General features: G+C 54.6%; 1 protein-coding gene across 1 annotated transcript in view; it reads right to left on the reverse strand.

Annotated features, from left to right (window-relative positions):
• The window catches only part of WNT3A (Wnt family member 3A), a 40,577-nt gene extending 37,066 nt beyond the window's left edge, over positions 1–3,511 (reverse strand). Inside the window, exon 1 of the mRNA XM_044261805.1 lies at positions 3,433–3,511. Within this exon, the coding sequence (XP_044117740.1) occupies positions 3,433–3,503 (71 nt within the window). The 5' untranslated portion in view covers positions 3,504–3,511. The remainder of the gene's footprint in view (positions 1–3,432) is intronic.
• Positions 3,512–17,964: the final 14,453 nt, after the last annotated feature.

Here is a 17,964-nt window from a genome sequence, read left to right on the forward strand (position 1 = left end):
TCTCTGAGAAGATCAGATCAGAGTCACCTGACACAGGTAAGCCCTCACCGAAGCAGCTCTCCCTTCCCCTCGCCCCCTTGGGGCTGGGGCCACAAGGGCACACCCCCACCCCGAGAACTCGAGGTGCACCTGCACCCCACAAACAGTGGGGGACAGAGGGGTGGCACGGTTGGGGGGAGGGCCAGGCAGAGAGGAGGTTCTGGGAGGTGGGAGCAAGTAGGGCCTGGGGTCAGGCCCTGTCTCTTAGCTGGGAGTTCTCTACTAGTGAGGACCTATGCAGAAGGTGGTAGGGAGGGCAAGAACAGGAAGCAGTGCATGTGGAGCACGGCCCAGGCTGTGAATCTGATCTGGGGTGACCTTGCAGGGGTAGGTCTTGGGCCAGCCCAGGCAACATCTACACTCTGTGCTGGGGAGCCTGGAGTCCGGCTGCGACTGGCAAGGGGACAGGCAGCTGTAAGTCCAGAGCAGCGAGGGTGGACTTACACTCTGGACAGTGTAGGTCCAGAGCAGCGAGGGTGGACTTACACTCTGGACAGTATAGGTCCAGAGCAGCGAGGGTGGACTTACACTCTGGACAGTGTAGGTCCAGAGCAGCAGAGGAGACGACGGCCAGAAGGGGCAGGAAAAGGTAGGAATGGGGCAGAGCTGCCGGGTGGGGGGAGCGAGGGGGGTTGGGCAGGACAGAAGCCAGCTTGGCCTGCAGGGCCCAGGCAAGGCCCAGGGGGTTACTAGGTGCTCTCAGTCCAGACTCAGACACAGAAGGAGGGGCTCAGACCATGTTACAGGAGCCTGGAGCCTACTGGGTTCTGTTCCCAGTGCTCAGTGTGTGGCAGCCCCTGCTGCCATCCTGTGTTCCCAGGGGCCTTCCAGCGTGGCCTGCCTTCCTGGGGGACAGGTGAGGGACCCACCACACGCCGATCTGTGGCCTCTCTGGTCCCTTCTTTGGGGAACCCCTCATCTGCTGCAGGAGGGGCCCCCAAGTTTCACTGTCTACACAGGGGTCTTGGGACTGTGTGTATGTCTCTCTGAGGCTTGGCTGGGACCTGCCCTGGCAGGGCGAGGGACGTTTCCCTAGGCACAGGGGAGCGGGGAGCAGGGGAGCGGGGGAGCGGATGGCCCTTGGAATTCCCGACCGGCAGCTGCCAGCAGCGCCAACCCCTCCCCCTGCCCCCTCCCACTGGGAGACACACCAACTTCAAGAGCCTAATTACTCCTGATTTGGGCTGTTTCCTCACTGTTGCCAGCGGCGCTCCCGCAGGTGAGAAGGCCCCCGTTACTTTCACTTTTATATGCAAGGTGTGGGGAGAAGGCCCCCCCCCAGCTTTGTCTGGGGGTGGGAGGATGAAACAGAACAGCCAATTAGGGAGGCTGGGTGTGAAGGTGAGAAGTTATAAAGAGAGGGTCCCTGGCCCCAAGGGGGGAAGGGAGGGCAGTGGAAGGAGGAGCAGCAGCGGAGGGTGGCTCCGCCAGGTAGGGCTTGAGGATGGAGAGGCCTTCCCCTGCTAGGAAACAGGTAGGCTTCTCTGTGAGCCCTCCTGTGTATTCTGCCTGCATGAGCCGTGGGGACATGGCTCCTTTCCATCCAGCTGGTCTGCGGGCACGGAGGAGGGCAAACCACCCTCCCCAGTGGGCCCTGAGGTCCTGTCTGCTAGACACCGTTCCCGCAGGAAACAGAATCACTGAGTGGGGGTTCCATGGCACCCCTTCTCCATGGGGCCAAGGGGCTGCTCTAGACTCTTACTTGGGTGGATTGCAGAGCCGAAGGGCCCTTCCCAACGGACCTGGAAAATGAGGGGTTACCTCCGAGCATGTGCGGGTCCATTCACACGGACACAAGTGGCCCAGGTGCATAACTGTGTGTGTCGGGGGAGGTCAAGGCCAGGGAGCCTCAGGGCCAACAGGACAGAGATCCCGAGGTCTGGGGTAGCCAGGAGGCTGGGGGCAGGGCCCTTCCTTTCGGGAGCAGCGCGGGGGCGAAGGGCGCTTCCTCTTGCGCCCAGGAACGCGGCGGCGGCGGGTTCTAATTAGAAGCCTGCGCGGAAGCCGGCGGCCGCTGCTCTCTCTCGGACATGCCTCCAGGCTCCCCGCGACCGGCCGGGCGGGCGTCAGTGTCCTCGCGGCCGCAGGCACTGGGGCCCTGCCCGCGCCCCAAGGCGACAGGGCGCTGCAGGTGCGGCGCGCGCCGGTCGGGGCGGCCGGGGTCCCCGAGGTGCGGCCCAACTGCCTCTCCAGGTCCCTGGACCAGCCCCGGCCTCCCCTCCCGCCCCGCCCCGCCTGGCTGCGCCTGGACCTGCGTCCCCACCCGGGCGCCCATGCTCCTGAACCATGTCGACGAGAAAAATTATTATCGGATTAGATGTACTTCAGCTCGCTCGGTTCTCCCCCCCTTCCCCTCGGCGTAATTATTATGATTCCCGGCAAGCCGTCGGAGAAGGTTCCTGTGTGTGCGTGTACGCGCGCGCGCCCCCGCAAGCATGTGTGTGGAGAGTCTGCTCTCCTACTCCGGGTCTTCTGGCTGCATCCCCCCCCACCCCGACTATGTTGGTCAGATCGTGGGCTTCTCAGAGCGCAACCCCGCACACCGACTCCCCCGCTTGCCCCCGTCCCCCAGCCGGTGACCTTCGCCGGTGGGGGCTCGGTCACATTAGACACCCTGACTGCCCCCCACTCTCCCAGCCCCCTGATATTTGTGTAGTGGCCCCGCGGGCCCCTCCCTTCGAGTTATCTGCATTCCCATCGTCAGATTTCCAAGGGTCTCACTGAACCGGGCCTCCTCTGCGGAGAGGAGGCAGCCCCCATTATTCTCAAACGTGGGCCTCACCCAAGAACCTTCGAACTGGATGCCTTGTCTGTGTTCCGCGGCAGCCCCCCTTTGCCTCCCGCTGCAGAAAGGGGCCTCGGAGAGGGCTCCCCCGACACCCACCCACACGAAGTCAGTCCGAGAGGCGGTAGGGACTTGGGGCGGCGGGTCCCGCTGTCCTTACATAACTGCGCTGCCCCAAGCTGTTTGGTCTTGTCTCACCGACTTTGTTTTAAGGTGTGCGTGTGCGTAACATACGGTACTCAAGGAACGTCTCCCTCTCCCCCGAGCTGCACCCGTTGGCCCTCCCCCGCGTCCTTTGGCCGTAGGCACCCTGGCCCTTGGTGCCATCTGTGCGTACCATATTCCTACCTCTCCCCAGCTGCTGCGCCCCTTCAGACGCCGGGGGAACCTCTAGGCCCGGGACACCAGTGTCCCCGGAAGCTCCGACACCCGCGTCCCAGCCCTGGCCCCAACAGGTCGAAAGTGGCCGCCAAGGAAAACAGCCTGCCCGCGCCCCCGGAGCCGAAGGGGCAGGGCGCGGGCTCCGGGCCACCGTGGGGCCCTGCCCGAGGGGACGGAGGCTGGGGGCCTCTCGGAGCGAGACCAAGGCGAACGCGAGGGAGACTCACCACCAGATCGGGTAGCTGCCCAGCGCCTGCTCCAGGCCGTAGAGGAATAAGAAGTATCCGAGCAGGGCCATCGCCGGGCGGGAGAGCGCCGAGGGCCGGGAGTCCGCCCCGAGAGCACGGACGCCGGGGCGGGCCGGGCCGGGCCGGGCCGGGCCCTGGGAGTGGGCAGGCGGCGGCGCTGGGCCCTCCTGCAGCCGCGAGGTGCGCGGGGTGCGCGGGTGTGCGCCGGTGCGCGGGCTCCGAGGGCGGCGCTGCGCCAGGTGGGCCGGCGGCCGCGCGGCGGGCCGGGGCCCGGGGCGGCGCGGGCCGGCGGGGGCGGGGCAGCGCCGCGGGGGGCGCCCGCCGGGGCTAGGGCCAGGGCCGGGCCGGGGCGGGGCGGGCCGGGGACGGGCGGGGCCCTGGAGCTGGGGAGGCGGCGGCGGCGGCGGCAGCGGCGGCGGCGGCGCCGGCCCCTCCCGTGGCTGCGGGGCGCACGAGGTGCGCAAGGATGCGCCCGCTCTAACGGCCGCGCAGTGCCAGATGGGCTGCTGCTTGGGCGGCTGTGGGGCTGGGATGCGCGGCTTGGGGCAGCGTGGTCCTCAGGCGCCCCCTCCGAGGTCCAGGGCCGCGTTGCCCCGAACTCCTGGGCCGCGAGGCGGTGTGGAACCCCGCGCGCCCTGCGCTCACCGTGGGAAGCAAGGTCCCGCTCTCGCTCCCGCGGCTGCTCTGTTCTGCGCTCGTTCTCTTGCTCGCACCGCGGCGGGGCTGCTCTCCCTTTCTTCCATCTCTTTGCCTGGGAGGTCCGCTCGTCTGGGGCCAATCCCTCGAGCCGCTGCTCGCTGGTCCGCTGGGAACCGAGCTGTCCGATCCGCTCCTCTGCGGAGCGCGGCGGTGGTGGAGGCGGCCTGCGGTGCGGACAGTGGCTGGGTGGGCGGCTAGGCTGCGGCCCCTTACCTGAAGGTAAGGGTGTGGACTGTCTGGAGCGCAGGTGTGGACGCCTCCACTTTCTTCCGCACACCCCTCCAGGAAAGATGGGCCCCAGTCCCTGGCGCTTCCTAGCCAATGCGGTGCAGCCTGCATCCCTCGCTCTGGCACCTCCAACCTCCGGGTATGCCCAGCGCCGCTAGTCTCTTCATCCAGAAGGGATTTCTGACCGTTTAGGTAAGCCATATGATTTAGTCGATGGGGAAAGGGCAGACCCGAGAGGGAAGGTGACTTATCCAAAGTCTCAAGGAGCAGCTAGCCAGTACCCACCCTGGGGTCCACCTTGAAGCCCTGCTTGCACATTCTGGGGGTGGGCGAGTGGGACACCAAGGGAGTTTGACTGGGGAAAGGAAGACCACACCCTGAAATCTCCCCAGCTTCCCTATGGCACATGATAACAGGTGAGAGAATCTGTGCCTGCCTTGACGGTGGTGGGAGAACAGTCAGTCTCAATGGTGCCTTGTGATAAACACAGCAGGAATTCATGACATGGTTTTGGAATTGAGGGAGCAGAGCTGCAGCTAGAAATCCCAACTCCGGGTTCTTCTCTAGTATCTCTTGTCTTGTGGACCACCTGCTCCCTCCACGGGTCCCCTTCAGCCAGTCATCGCTACCCGGTCTGCAGTGTGAGGGGACCCATGGAGAAGCCGTGAGGTAGGCATGTGACCCCTTCTCTGTGGGCAGGGGTGGCGAGCCTTCAGGCTTGGTGCTGAGAACCAGAGGCAGACCGCACCCATGGCATGCCACCCCTGCCTGCTGTGGTTTCCCTGTCTGCCAAGGGAGTCAGCCTCAGGGGTGGGTGACCCGTCAGGATCGCTTCCTGGACCGGGAGCAAGAGCTCTTCCCTTTAAAGGAAACTTTCCTCCACACCTCCTTGGGATCCAGTTAAGTCTATGCATGCCTGGACCCTCTGCCCACCCCTCTCCCCCAGTCCCCACAAGCCCCCCACCTGCATCGGGAAGGAGGGAAGTTTCTGGAATGAAGTGGGGTGGGCTGGTGGAGGGCTGGCTCATCCTACTCTGGGCTTCCCCTCTCTCTCTCAGCAAAAATCCCACCCAATTATCGCATTACCAGGGCCCTGGGCTGTGTTGTGTTGGGGGGGGTGAGCTGAGGCAGCAGGCTCCCACCCCCTCCACCCCAGCTGTGGGGCCAGGGGTTAGGGCCTTTATGGGGAGCCCCAGAGGCTGGTGGCTCTGTGCACACAAAGGGGCTAGCTACCCAGCCAGCTGGGCTCTGCACAGAATGGAGTCAGTGGGCACAGTCTTCTCATCTGCCAGGAGCCTTGGGGCTCCCTCTGTTTCTGTCTCTGCTGCACAGGGGATGGGGAGGAGGGATTGAGCTAGGCAGCCCCCTGTGCTGCAGGGGGAGAGAGAGGGGGAGAGTTCCCTGAGGATGTGCATCTCAGCATGTCTTTGTGGTGGTCCTGGGCTGAGAGCTTCCAGAGCCCTTCCTTCCCCTGCTGTGGTCTTGGTGAGAGTCTTGGCCCCTCTCTTTGAATGCAGAGACGAGGGGATCAGGACTTTGGAGGGAAGGCTGGCCTGCAGGGGCATCCTGGGTCCGATGGCAGTGACTACCGGCCCTCCAGGGATCCTGGGAAGCTGACATAGAGGGGGAATGGGGTCCTGCCCTATTTTTTGGGCGTCGTCAAAACCCAGGAGTCTGTTTCCCCTGGTTTCTGAGACCTCAGAAGCATGGGGTTGGGGTGCTGTTCTTTCCGGGCTCCTACTTTTCAGCTGGAAATTCTGCCTCCTGGCATGAAGGTAGAGGGCAGCCTCGAGCGTGTCTTTGCTCGGTGCCCCGGTTCCAGCCCTTGCGGTCTGGGGCCTGGCTCCCTTGTGCCTGGCAGCGCCCCCTGCTGTCATGCAGGGCAAGCTTCCTTGGCAGACTGCAAAGCAGGTCTGCCAAAGTACTCCCCGTTTATGGATGATCTGGAGGGAAGGGGCCCACAGGGAGCTCCCAGAGACCCCAGAACATGTCCCCGAGGGAAGAAGGCACAGGCCCAGGAGGTCTGGGAGGCCCGATGGGAGGGCAGTTTGCTTGTGAGGTAGTGAGTTCCCTGTCGGTGTCAGGTACTCATGGGCTCGTCCTTCCTGTCCTGGGGAGCGGGCACCAGGATTTCAGACCCCTTCCAATCTATTCAGTTGCTTCCTGGAAGGGGAAAGACTGGGCAGCCTGTAGGGTTGTGAGCTCAGAGGGGCTGCAGGCAGGGCAGGAGGAGGGCCTGGGGTCCTGGTCTATCCAGGGATTGCTCAAGGACAGCTGCTTTTCACAGTGGGGGACTGGGCCTCAGAGCCAGACCTTCTGCCCATCGCCAGCTTCCACAGAGCCCAGGCCCAGAGGAACACCTCACCGCTGGGCTTAGCAAGCGACTCAGGCCACACAACAAATGTGGTCATCAGCAAGTCTTTGAAAAAGTCTGATTTGTAATTCATTCTCCTGTCACTTCAGGAGCACCTCTGGGGTGTTGCTGCTGGGGACCATGGGTCTCTGTCCTGCAGATGACACGAACTGCTGTGTTGGGAGAACAGGAAATATCCCTTAGCGCCTGGGGATTTGCTGGTGCAACCCAGGGTGCCTTGGCACACTGTTTGGGAACCATGGCTCTAAGGACTGCGGTGGGAGCTGGATGAGATTGAGGTCTGCCGTCCCTGCTGGCCAGGACGGGGATGGGAGTCCCTGTGGGTTACGTGTGCCACAAGTCCCTCCAGATCTGAGTGGGGGGCAGAGAGGGTGTGCATGGGGTGTTCTCCCCCGGGGAACATGCAGGATCCGTGTGGTTTGTCTCTGTGTGCTGGGGTTCTCTGGGATAGGAAGCTTGCAGGTGTTGGGGGCAGTCTATCCATCTATCCATCTCAAGCTCTCCCCCACAGTGGGGTCTCCCCCAACCCCCGGCCCAGGCTAGACCTCTGGATCAGCCCTCCATGCATGGAGGAACCTGGTGCAGGGTGGGGATAGGGAGCCAGGGGTGTCTGGACCCCTCCTCCAGGGTCTCCATGCCCTTCTGCTGGGGGAGCATCAGCCACACAGCCTGCACCTTTAGGTGTCCCATGGGAGGCTGCCATCAAAGGCCTGGAGAATGAACACCCCCCACCAGCCAGACTCCTGTGTGAATTCTGGGGTGTGCAGCCCTTGCTCATGTGGCTCCCTGACCTCCTGCCCTGGCTCCAGTTAGGGCATGGCCACCTAGCAGGTGTGGCAGACCCCATGCCCTTCGCAGCTTCTTGAGCCCACTGTCCCAGGTCAGTCGAATGGACAGAAGTGGGTTGGTGATGTGGGAATTTGGGGGGGAAAGGGTGGAACCCTAGAATCATGGAGGGGGCACCAAGTTCTAGCTCCCCAAGTAAGAAGCTGTGCATTGTCCATGAAGGAGCAAGCTGGCGTCACCCAGCCACAGAGTCATGGGACCCAGAGCAGCTGGGAAGAAGAGCCACTGGGTCTTGGCATCGTCTGATTCCTGACAAAAGAAGCCACGGATGGAGAGTCTTAGAACCATAAAGAAACAGAATGTGGGGGTAAACAGAAGCACAGTGGAGTTCTGTCATCCTGTCTCCACCACCGTGGGGACAGTAAATTAGCTGTTCTGGAGTTTTGGCCTCCCATGGGGAGGCACTCACTCACCTGTAAAATGACTTTGGTAGCCCAGCCTTTCTGCCTATCATGCAGATTGTGACAGCTGTGATTCTGGGCCAACAGTGCCACCACGTGGAGAGGCTGAGGGAGGTATTGTGGATGAGGCCCCAGGGGTCACTTCTAAGGCTCCCACCTGAAGGTGTCTGGGATCAGCTGTGGGTAGAGCATGCCCAGCCCCTTGTCAGACCTCAGCTTGCCTTTCCCCAGGTGCAATGACTCCTCCTGGAACAGTGGTCTCCACAGCCCTGGCCAGTCTGCGTTAGGTGCAGAGGGCAACCTGCTTGATCCCGAGATGACTCAAGATGTTGGTATCACTACCCTCAGGGCGTGAATCACAGCTCAGGCCCCTCAGGGGCCAAGATTGAGGTTAATGGGGTGGGTGTTCAGAGCGTCCAGTTAGGATATGGCCTGGGTGGTGGCGTCCTTCCTGCACTGCCCATGACCTGCCCACAGTCTCCAACTCCTTCCACACCAGGAACCTCACTCCTCTGTGCACCCCCAGTGCCGCCTGCGGGCTCCATCAGTGAAGGCAGAGGAAGCATGCATCCCTCGTCACCCCTCCCCAGACTGAAGAAATGGGGTGTCAGCTCCCCACATCTCCTTCCAGCTTCCCTCCTGCCCAAGAGGACAGTGTTTCCACCACTGCCGCTGGTCCAGGAAAGCATGTGTTCTCATGGTCAGGTCTCATGGTCAGGAAAGCATGTGTTCTCATGTCCCAACTCAGTTGGCATCCCCTGTCTCTGAATCTTCCACTGCTCTACAGTCCAGTTCCTTCCTCATAGTCTAGAAGCTAGGTGTTACTTTAAATGGACTTAGTTCTTCTCATTTCCAGTTCCATTACTTGTTGATGCTATGAAGAAATACCATTGATTTTAGCACATTGAATATGTCTCATTCCTAAACTCACTTCTTAGTTCTAGTGTTGTTTGCTTTCCTTTTTTTTTTTTTTTCATAAATTCTGTAGGATTTTTCTACGCAGACATGGTGAATAGAGACGCTTTTACATTTCACTTTCAATTCTGGATACTTTTCATTTCTTTTTCTTGCCTTATTACATTAGCTAGAAATGCCAGGACAATGCTGAATAACAGTGGCGAGAGTCAATAACATGGTTTTCTTCTTGGTTTGGAGGCACCAGCATGTGCTGTTTCATTTAGTATTATGTCAGTGGCAGGTTTTCCTTAGATGTCCTTTATCAGGTTGAGGAAGTTCTCTTGTGTTCCTAATGAGCTGAGTTTTTATTCCAAATGTCATAATTTTCCACTGATTTTCTTCGTCTATTGAGACAATTGATGGTTTTTATTTTTTTAGTCTGTTAATATATCTAATTGTACTAACTGATTGTCAAAATATCAAACCAACCTTGCATTCCTGGGATACATCCCATTTCGTCATGAAGCACTGTAATCCATTGGATATGCTAAAACTTGGTTAAGAACTTTTGCATCTACGTTCATGAGGAATATTGGTTTGCTATTTTCTCTTCTTATAATATCTGTCTGCCTTTGGCATCAGGATATTTCTGGCTACATGGACCCCTTAGGAACATTACAACCTCTTTAATGTTCTAGAAGAGTTTGTGGAGAATTGTTAGTATTTTTCCTGAATGATTAGCAGAACATGGGCCAATCAGCCCTCAGGGATGACTTGAGGGAGCACACTGCAGATCTTAGGAATGCCGTCCATGTAGTTCTGTCCTCTCTGGTGCTCTGTCTTGTGAGTTCCAGACAACCTGGATTCCTAGACTCCCAATGCTATCTCCCTAGTTCCAGGAAGGCTAAGCTCCTTCTGCGTCCTCTTCCCTATCTCAGTGGGGACTCTCCCCAGTTGGCCTTGCAATTGTAGGGCTCACCTTGCTTGTTTTCCCTCTTTTAGGGATCACTGTCCTGCATTGTTTGACCCTTACTCTCTGTGGTTTCATCTATTTTGCCTGTTCCTTTTTTGTTCTTTGTTGTTGTTTTATATAAGAAGGTAAATCTATTCCCTATTACTCTGCCTTGGAAGGAAGCAAAATTCTCGATGTCAGTATTGATTTTAGTTCTGCCAGTGGATGTGAAGTGGTATCATTTTGGTTTTCAGTTGCACTTTTTCTAATGACACTTGTGTATTTTCTTACTTTGAAGTATCCATTTGAGTGTTTTACATATTGTTTTATTGAGATTTTTACCTATTTTTTTTTATTTGTAGGAGTTCTTTATACATCCTGGATGCCAGTCCTCTGTGTGTGAGTGAGTGTGTGTGTTTTTATGAAATCTTACCACAGGTATAGAACCACCACTATAATCTTATGAAACTACTCCATCACCTTAAAAAACTCCCTATGTGGCTCCATCACTGATGTGTTCTCCATTCTCAATAATGTCCTTTTTAAAAAAAGATTATTTATTTATTTATTTATTTGCGAGAGAGAGATGAGAGAGAGTGAGCATGAGAGGGGGAAAGTGAGAAGAAGAAGCAGACCCCTTACTGAGCAGGGAACCCAATGCGGGACTCAATCCCGGGACTCAGCAGCACGACTTCATGCTGAAGGCAGATGCTCAACCAACTGAGCCTCCCAGGCATCTCCATTCTCAATAATGTCCTGTTAAGAACATCAGTAAGCGAAGTCATGTGGTATGTGACCCTTTCAGGCTGTCTTCTGTCCTGCAGCACAAGGCCTTTGAGCTTCATTCACATTATTGGATTTATCAATAGTTCATTCCTTTTTGTTGCAGAAAATATTCCACCATATGGACGCACCATGTTTCTTTACCCATTACCTAGTTTGTTTATCTGTTGAAGGAATTTGGGGTTTTACCTGTTTGGCAGTCATAAATAGAGCTGCTATAAACTTTAGTGTACATTATTTCTGTGTGAACAAAAGTGGTTTTTTTTCTCCCAGGAATAAATATCTAGGAGTGGGATTGATGGGTCACATGGTAAGTGATTCTTTAACTTTCCAAAGTCTGCTAAACCATTTCCCAGAGTGGCTGCGCCATTTTGCACTCCCACCAGCACATATGAGTTTCAGTTGCTCTACATTCTTGTTAACACCTTGCATTTCATTGTCAGGGTTTGCTTGTTTTTATTCTTCACTGCTTTAATAGATGTGTGGTTATCGTTCCTTGTGGTCTTCATGTCCATTTCCCAATGGTTAATGCTGGTGAGCATCTTTTCATGGACCAATTTCCCTTCTGGGTATCCTCTTTGGTGATGCATCTCTTCAAATCTCTTACTCATTAAATATACTTTTTATTTAAAAATAAACATAGGTTGGGGTGCCTGAGTAGGTCAGTCTGTTAAATGTCAAACATTTGGTTTCAGCTCAGATCCTGATCTCAGGGTTTTGGGATTGAGCCCTGCATCAGGCTCCTCACTCAGTGGGAAGTCTGCTTTCACTCTCTCGCTCCCTCTGCCCCTCCCCCACGCATGCATATGTGCACACACACCCGCACACACACAAGCACGTGCGTGCGTGCGCGCACACACACACACACACACACACACTGTCTCTCTCAAATAAATAAATAACTCTTTAAAAGTAAATAAGTAAAAAAATAACCATAGATCCACAAAAAATAGTACATGAGGTTTCCCCATGCCCTTCATTTACTTTCTTTCCAAGGCTACATTTTACATAATTTGAACACTGTGTCAAAATCAGGGAATTGCCATTGGTATGATGTCTGTTAGCTTTTCTCATTTCATCACCACCGTCACAACCAAGATATGAACCTCGTCCACCACCACAAAGCTCCTCTTCAGGTTACTCATTTATAGACCCACCCACCCCTCCCCTCAAATCTCTACTCTGGCACCAGAAGTCTGTTTTTCATCTCTATAATTTTGTCATTTCACAAAATGTGCACGTGGAATCATATGGCATGTGGCTCATTCAGATCAGCTTTTCCATTCAGCATAATGTTCTTGAGATCCATTAAAGCTGGTTTTTTTTTTTTTTTTGTATTGGTAAGTAGTACGTTGAATGGGTACACTAGAGTCTGATTAACCATTCACCTACTTAGGGATTTTTTTCCTTGTTGTTGTTTGCATTGTTTTAGCTATTACAAATAAATTAGTCCATTTACATTTAATGTAATTGTTGATATGTTATGGCTTATGTCTGCCACTTTGTTTTCTTTTCTATTTGTTCCCTCTGGGTCTCTGTTTTCTTTTTCATACATTCCTGTGGGTTACTTGAACACTTTTTAAAATTCCATTTTAGTTTAGCTACTGTGCTTTTGAGAGTATGACTTTGTAAAGCTTTTTTACTGGTTGGTCTAGGTATCACTTTTTTGTATATAACATCACATTCTACTGGAGTAGACATATTTCCAGTTTGCATACAGTGTAGAATGAAATAAGTCAAGCAGAGAGAGTCAATTATCATATGGTTTCACTTATTTGTGGAGCATAACAAATAGCATGGAGGACAAGGGGCGTTAGAGAGGAGTAGGGAATTTGGGTAAATTGGAAGGGGAGGTGAACCATGAGAGACTATGGACTCTGAAAAACAGTCTGAGGGGTTTGAAGTGGCGGGGGGGTGGGAGGTTGGGGTACCAGGTGGTGGGTATTATAGAGGGCATGGCTTGCATGGAGCACTGGGTGTGGTGAAAAAATAATGAATACTGTTTTTCTGAAAATAAATAAATTGGAAAAAAAGAGAAAACTTACATTCCTTTACCAGATATTGTACTGGTTCAAGAACATCCTTTTGCCATCCTTCATTTATGATATTAAATATTAAATATTTCCTTTTCAAACATTGAGAATCACACCACACAAGCTTCTAATTTTTGCTCAAACCATCAAACACAATTTAGAAAACTCAAGAGGGGTTGGAAATCCTATTGTATTTGCCAAATTTTTACTCTTTCTTCTTTCACAATATTCCTTGATTCCTTCCATCATTTCCTTTATGTTCCATGAACTTCTTTTAACCATCTTTCAGAGTGGGTCTACTGGGGACACATTCTTTTCATTTTCCTTCCCCTGCAATGTCTTCATTTCCTCTTCATTACAGAAGAATTTTTTTTTTTTCTGACTAGAGAACTATAGGTTAACAATTCTTTTCTCTTAGTGCTTGGAAAATGTACCACTTCCTTTGGCTTCTGTGGTTTCTAATAAGAGATACACCACAATGTGAATGGTTTTCCTTGGTTGGTAAGATGTCTATTTCCTCTTGATGCTTTCGAGACTTTTTCTTTGCCTTTGGCTTTCCAAGTTTGACGTTGATGGGTCCTGGTGGGCATTCTTCCCATTGATCTGGTCAGGGTTTGCTCAGCCTACAAATCTGTAGGTTTTTGTCTGTCACCAACTTTCTCAGTCTGGACCTCTTTTCTCCTATCTTTCCAGGATCCCAGTGACACAGGAGACCTTCTGCTGTTCACAGGTCCCTTGGTGGCTCTGCTCTTTCTTTTTCTGTCTGTTTTCTTTCTGCTGTTCAGATTGGGTGGTTTCCCTTGTTCGTCTTCACATTCCCTGATCCTTTTCTCTGTTCTCTCTGTTTAGCTGTCAAGCCCATGCTTTGAGATTTTTTATTTAGTTGCGTTTTTCAGTTCTAAAATTTCTTTTCAGTTCTTATTTATATCTCCTATTTCTTGGCTGAACCCCCCCCCCCATTTATTTCAAGTGCATTTGTAATTGCTTGTGAAGCACTTTTCTGATGGCTTTATTAAACTCCTTGTCAGATAAGTTCAACGCCTCTGTCATTTCGGAGTCTGCTGATTGTCATTCAGGTTGAGGATTTCCTGCCTCTTGGCAGCATGAGTGTAGTGCGCTACATTCAAGTCTTTTGGTCCATTGTAACACCAGCCAGTGGGGATGGGGAGGTGCTACCTCCCTGTTGCCAGGGGGTAGACATGGCTCCTCACTACACACCCTCTGCTCTCCACAGGATCTCTGCATGAGCCGAAGGGATGTGGTGGGCCTCAGAAGCTCTGGACACTGATCTCTTATTCCTGCTCTGTGTCATCATATCCTTAAGCAGCATGTCATGCTCCTTCTGCCTCAGATGGTGATGGTGTCCAGTGGCTTTTGTTCTGACATAGCTGGTACTTCAGGTCTGAGGGCTCCAGTCCTGTCAGGTAGTGTGAGCAGGGAAGGCCAGAGCCAGACCCAGGCTGGGTCAATCCATGAGTCTAAGAGGATGGCACAGGCTGATCCCTGGTGCATCAGGCCCAAAGCCAAAACCACATGAGCCACTGTGCCTGCTGTCACTCCACAGTCTGGTATGGCAGGAACAGACACTCAGGGAAACACAAGGCAAGGACCATCTGTCTCCACCTGCCAAGGGCCCCAGGTTGTCCACACCTGTTCATGTTCTCCCCACCCAGAGCTCTCAGGTGGCCTGAGATAGGTTTATCTATGTACACCAGAAGCAGGGGTCAGGGTCCACAACTGGCGTCTGTGCTCCAGGGGCAGCTTTGGACGATGGAAGTGTTCCTCCTACCTGATGATGAACCCAGTTGGTAAGACTGCTGAGATCAACCCCATTGCAGGACCTGGGGTCACTCGCTGCCTGCTGCAGAACACCCAAGGGGCATCAGGGCCTGGTGCTCTGCTGGGTGATCCCGAGAGCACCTGCGAGGCAGAGGTCAGCTCTGGGTCATGGGCCATCAGTAACTGGGGCCCTGGTGGTCTTTGTGGAGGTGGGGAAGAGTGAGGGCTGGAGGACAGAGTGCTCAGGGCAGCCTGGGGAGAAATGCTGCTCCCTTGACCTCTGCCTGTTGGAACGCTACACAAAAATCAACATGGACAGTCAAGTGTGGAGCCTCTTGACTGAAGCTCAGCACAGATGTGTCAGTTTTCTGTCGACATGCCACAAATCAGCACAGCAAAGCTGGTGCATCACACCAGTCTCTGCCCTGGGTCTCATCAGGCAGAACCAAGGGGGCAGGCAGGCTGTGTCCTCTTCTGGGAGCTGGACTGGGGAAGGAGCTGCCCCAATCCCCCTGCATCACTGGCAGAGACAGCATCCTTGTAGTTCAAGCCTAAGGTGCCTGCTGTCTCACTGCTCTCAGCAGTGAGGAACTGTCCTCATGTCTTGGCCCTCCTGGCCACTCACACGCCTCCACTCTCTGTGACCCCTCAGAGGACTCGTCCCAGCTACCGGATCACCTTATTGAATGAGACCCACTCGGACACTCAGCCTTCGCAAAGTCAGCTGGTCAGTAATCTCAACCCATTGCACTCAACCCAGGTTCATCTCCTCCACGTACTGGGGCTTTGGCAAGGCGTGCACAGCTGGGGTTGGGGATCTGAGGGCACACCGGGCTTGGAAAACGATGCTGCTTGTCTATGTCAGAGTGATGCATGGGGCTTGGACCTTTCAGGCAAGAATGGGTTGTGCCACTGGGTGGTTTCTGACAACGATGTCCCTGGTTCTAAGAATCTGAGGACAAGTTTTCTCAGAGCAGGTGCTTCTGCAGATGGACATGCAAGGCTCCTGTGGCCTCTCCCTGCCACCTTGGGGTGGCTAGGTGCAGGCCTCTTGGGTGCTGGCTGGGTTCTGTGGCTGTGGCTGGGTGCATGGCCTGTCTTGCTGGCTGGGTTCTGTGGCTGTGGTGGGCTGCACTTTCTATCCTGCTGCTGGTTTCCTTGGTCTCTGGAATCCAGGGCTGACTTTGTGATATGGGGACTGCTGCTGGTTCTAATTTGCCATGCCAATGTCTGTCCTTCCTCACCCTCAACCTTGATGTGGATGACCAATGCTGCACCTCACACGTCCCCTCGCTGCAGCTCCTGTCTGAGCCAAGCAAGGGCAGCCCAGCCTCAGGCCACCTGGCTCTCAGCCTCTCATGCACGTGTGTGTCCTGCATGTTGGGAGGCCTGCCAGCAATTCCTGCAGGGCTGGCTGGAGCCTACCGGGTTCCTGCTCCTGTGCTGGCTCTGCGGTCCGATCTCAGGGCTGCAGCCTGAGCGACCCCACTGTGGGGTCCTGACGTGTGTGTCCACTCTGCTTCCCTGTGGTCCAACACACCCCTCCCCCAGGCCTCGCTCATCACACTGCTGACCTCCTGACATGCCTGCGCAGGCTTGCCCCTCACCACCTTCTGGGCTGGAGCAAGCCTGCGCAGAGCTTCTGGGCTGGAGCAGTTGCCACTGCCCCAGAGACACTCACTCTGACCCCTGACCACTCTTCCCAGGTTTAAGTGTTCTGTGGCAGGGCTTCTCTATATCCCCCTTCTATTGTCTATTGATCTTCCTAGCTACTGATTGATCTACTCATCTGTCCATCTGAATCATCGATCTTCTATCTATCTAATCATCTATGGGCCTATCTATCTATCATTGATCTATCAATCTATTTATTATCTATCATGTATTTGTCTATCATCTGACTCATTATCTGCCTCTCCACAGTAGAGTAGAAGAGGGTGATCCCTGATGGATTGCCAGCACCTGGCACAGGCCTCAGCCCTTGGCATGGGATCCATCCTTGTTGATCAAATGAGCATGCATGCAGAGCAGCACTGACCGGCCGGACTGCCCGCTGCATGCTCTGAGCCTGGACTTCTCACTGCCGTAGCCACTGGCCACATTCCCTCCCATGCCCCTGACATGCGATCAGTGCAGCTGAGGACCTCAGCTTTTAGTTTTAGCTAATGTTCTTGAGTTTTAACTTTTGTATATGTAGCGTCAGGCAGCAGGCGGCTCTAAGGTGCTTGGCCAGGGCCTGGCATGCCAGCAGTTCCTGCTGAAGGTCTGCTGTCCCAGCATGAAGGGTACAGTCAGCACCTCATTCTCTGTGACCCCTTGAGATTCGGCCCCACCCCATAGGCTGCAGGGCAGCTCCCCAGTCCTGCAGGGGGGCCCTTTGTCTACTGTGTTCTCCCATGCATGCCCAAGAGGAACCCCCAGCTTTGAGGGAGCTGTACAGCGGAGCACACATCAGCTTGCTGGGACCCATCTGTGGCCTGTGATGGGTGCATAGGGAGCTGCCAGGTGTGGGGTTGTCGAGCTCCGCCAGGAAAGGGGGCCAGCTCTTCCCCTGGGACATCTCCCCCCAAGGTCTGAGGCCCCAGGTCCCTGATCCAAGCACAGGCTCCCTCACCCAGCTTTGGTCAGCCCATCTCTGCTCACTGGTGGGCCTTCCGGATCTGGTTGAGGTGCCAAGCACACAGCAGGGAGATGCCTGGCAGGACCTGGGCTCAAGGACGTTTCTGCCAGAGGACGGTCTCCACCCGCTCCCGGTGCTGCCGGGGTGTGATGCGGAGCACAGACACCACTGCCACATCCTGGCAGAGTCTTACCCTCCAAGGTCTGCCCTGTAATAGAGAACCATGGAATGTCAGCTCTGACACCTGGGCCTCACCCTTGCAGGTGGAGGCCTGCAAGGCTTGCGGACGGAGGCAGCAGAGTGTGTGGCCTGGGCCGTGCCCCCTCATCCTTCCTCCCCTGGATCAGTGCCCTCCAGTGGGCACTGGATCACCTCTTTCCTGGCTGTGTCTCCAAACATGGTCACAGTCTGAGGTCCTGCAGGTGATGAATTTTGAGGGTCACAATCCAGTCCCTCTGAGAACTCCAGCTGTCTCCTCAGCCTGGGGGTCTGCTGGGTCCCGCCCTGCTCAACTCTCTGGAACCCCCAGCTCAGCCATCTGTTTTCTTTCTTCCCAAACTCCACTATAATCTCTCTCCAGCTTCTCCTGATGACTCTGTCCCATGGGCCTTGTATCGTTTCATTCATTTAGGACGCTGTTTGTGGGGCCTGGGAAGAGGAAGAAATCAGTGTGTGCGCTCCAGGGCCATTTTCAACCAGAAGTTTTCTTGTATCTTCAAACAGTTTAATTTTCCTGGAACTCTTTGAAAATGGATTTCCTCTGGGGGACATTTATAATGCATGTAATTTTGTAATATTACAAACAATGCTTTGGTCACCATCCCTGTTCAGAAAATTTGTGCATCTCTGTTGTTTTGTAGCATAAATGTCTAGAAACTGGGCCAGCAGTTTGACAAAGC

Source organism: Neovison vison, chromosome 1 (genome assembly GCF_020171115.1).
Source record: "Neovison vison isolate M4711 chromosome 1, ASM_NN_V1, whole genome shotgun sequence".
NCBI lineage: Eukaryota > Metazoa > Chordata > Mammalia > Carnivora > Mustelidae > Neogale > Neogale vison.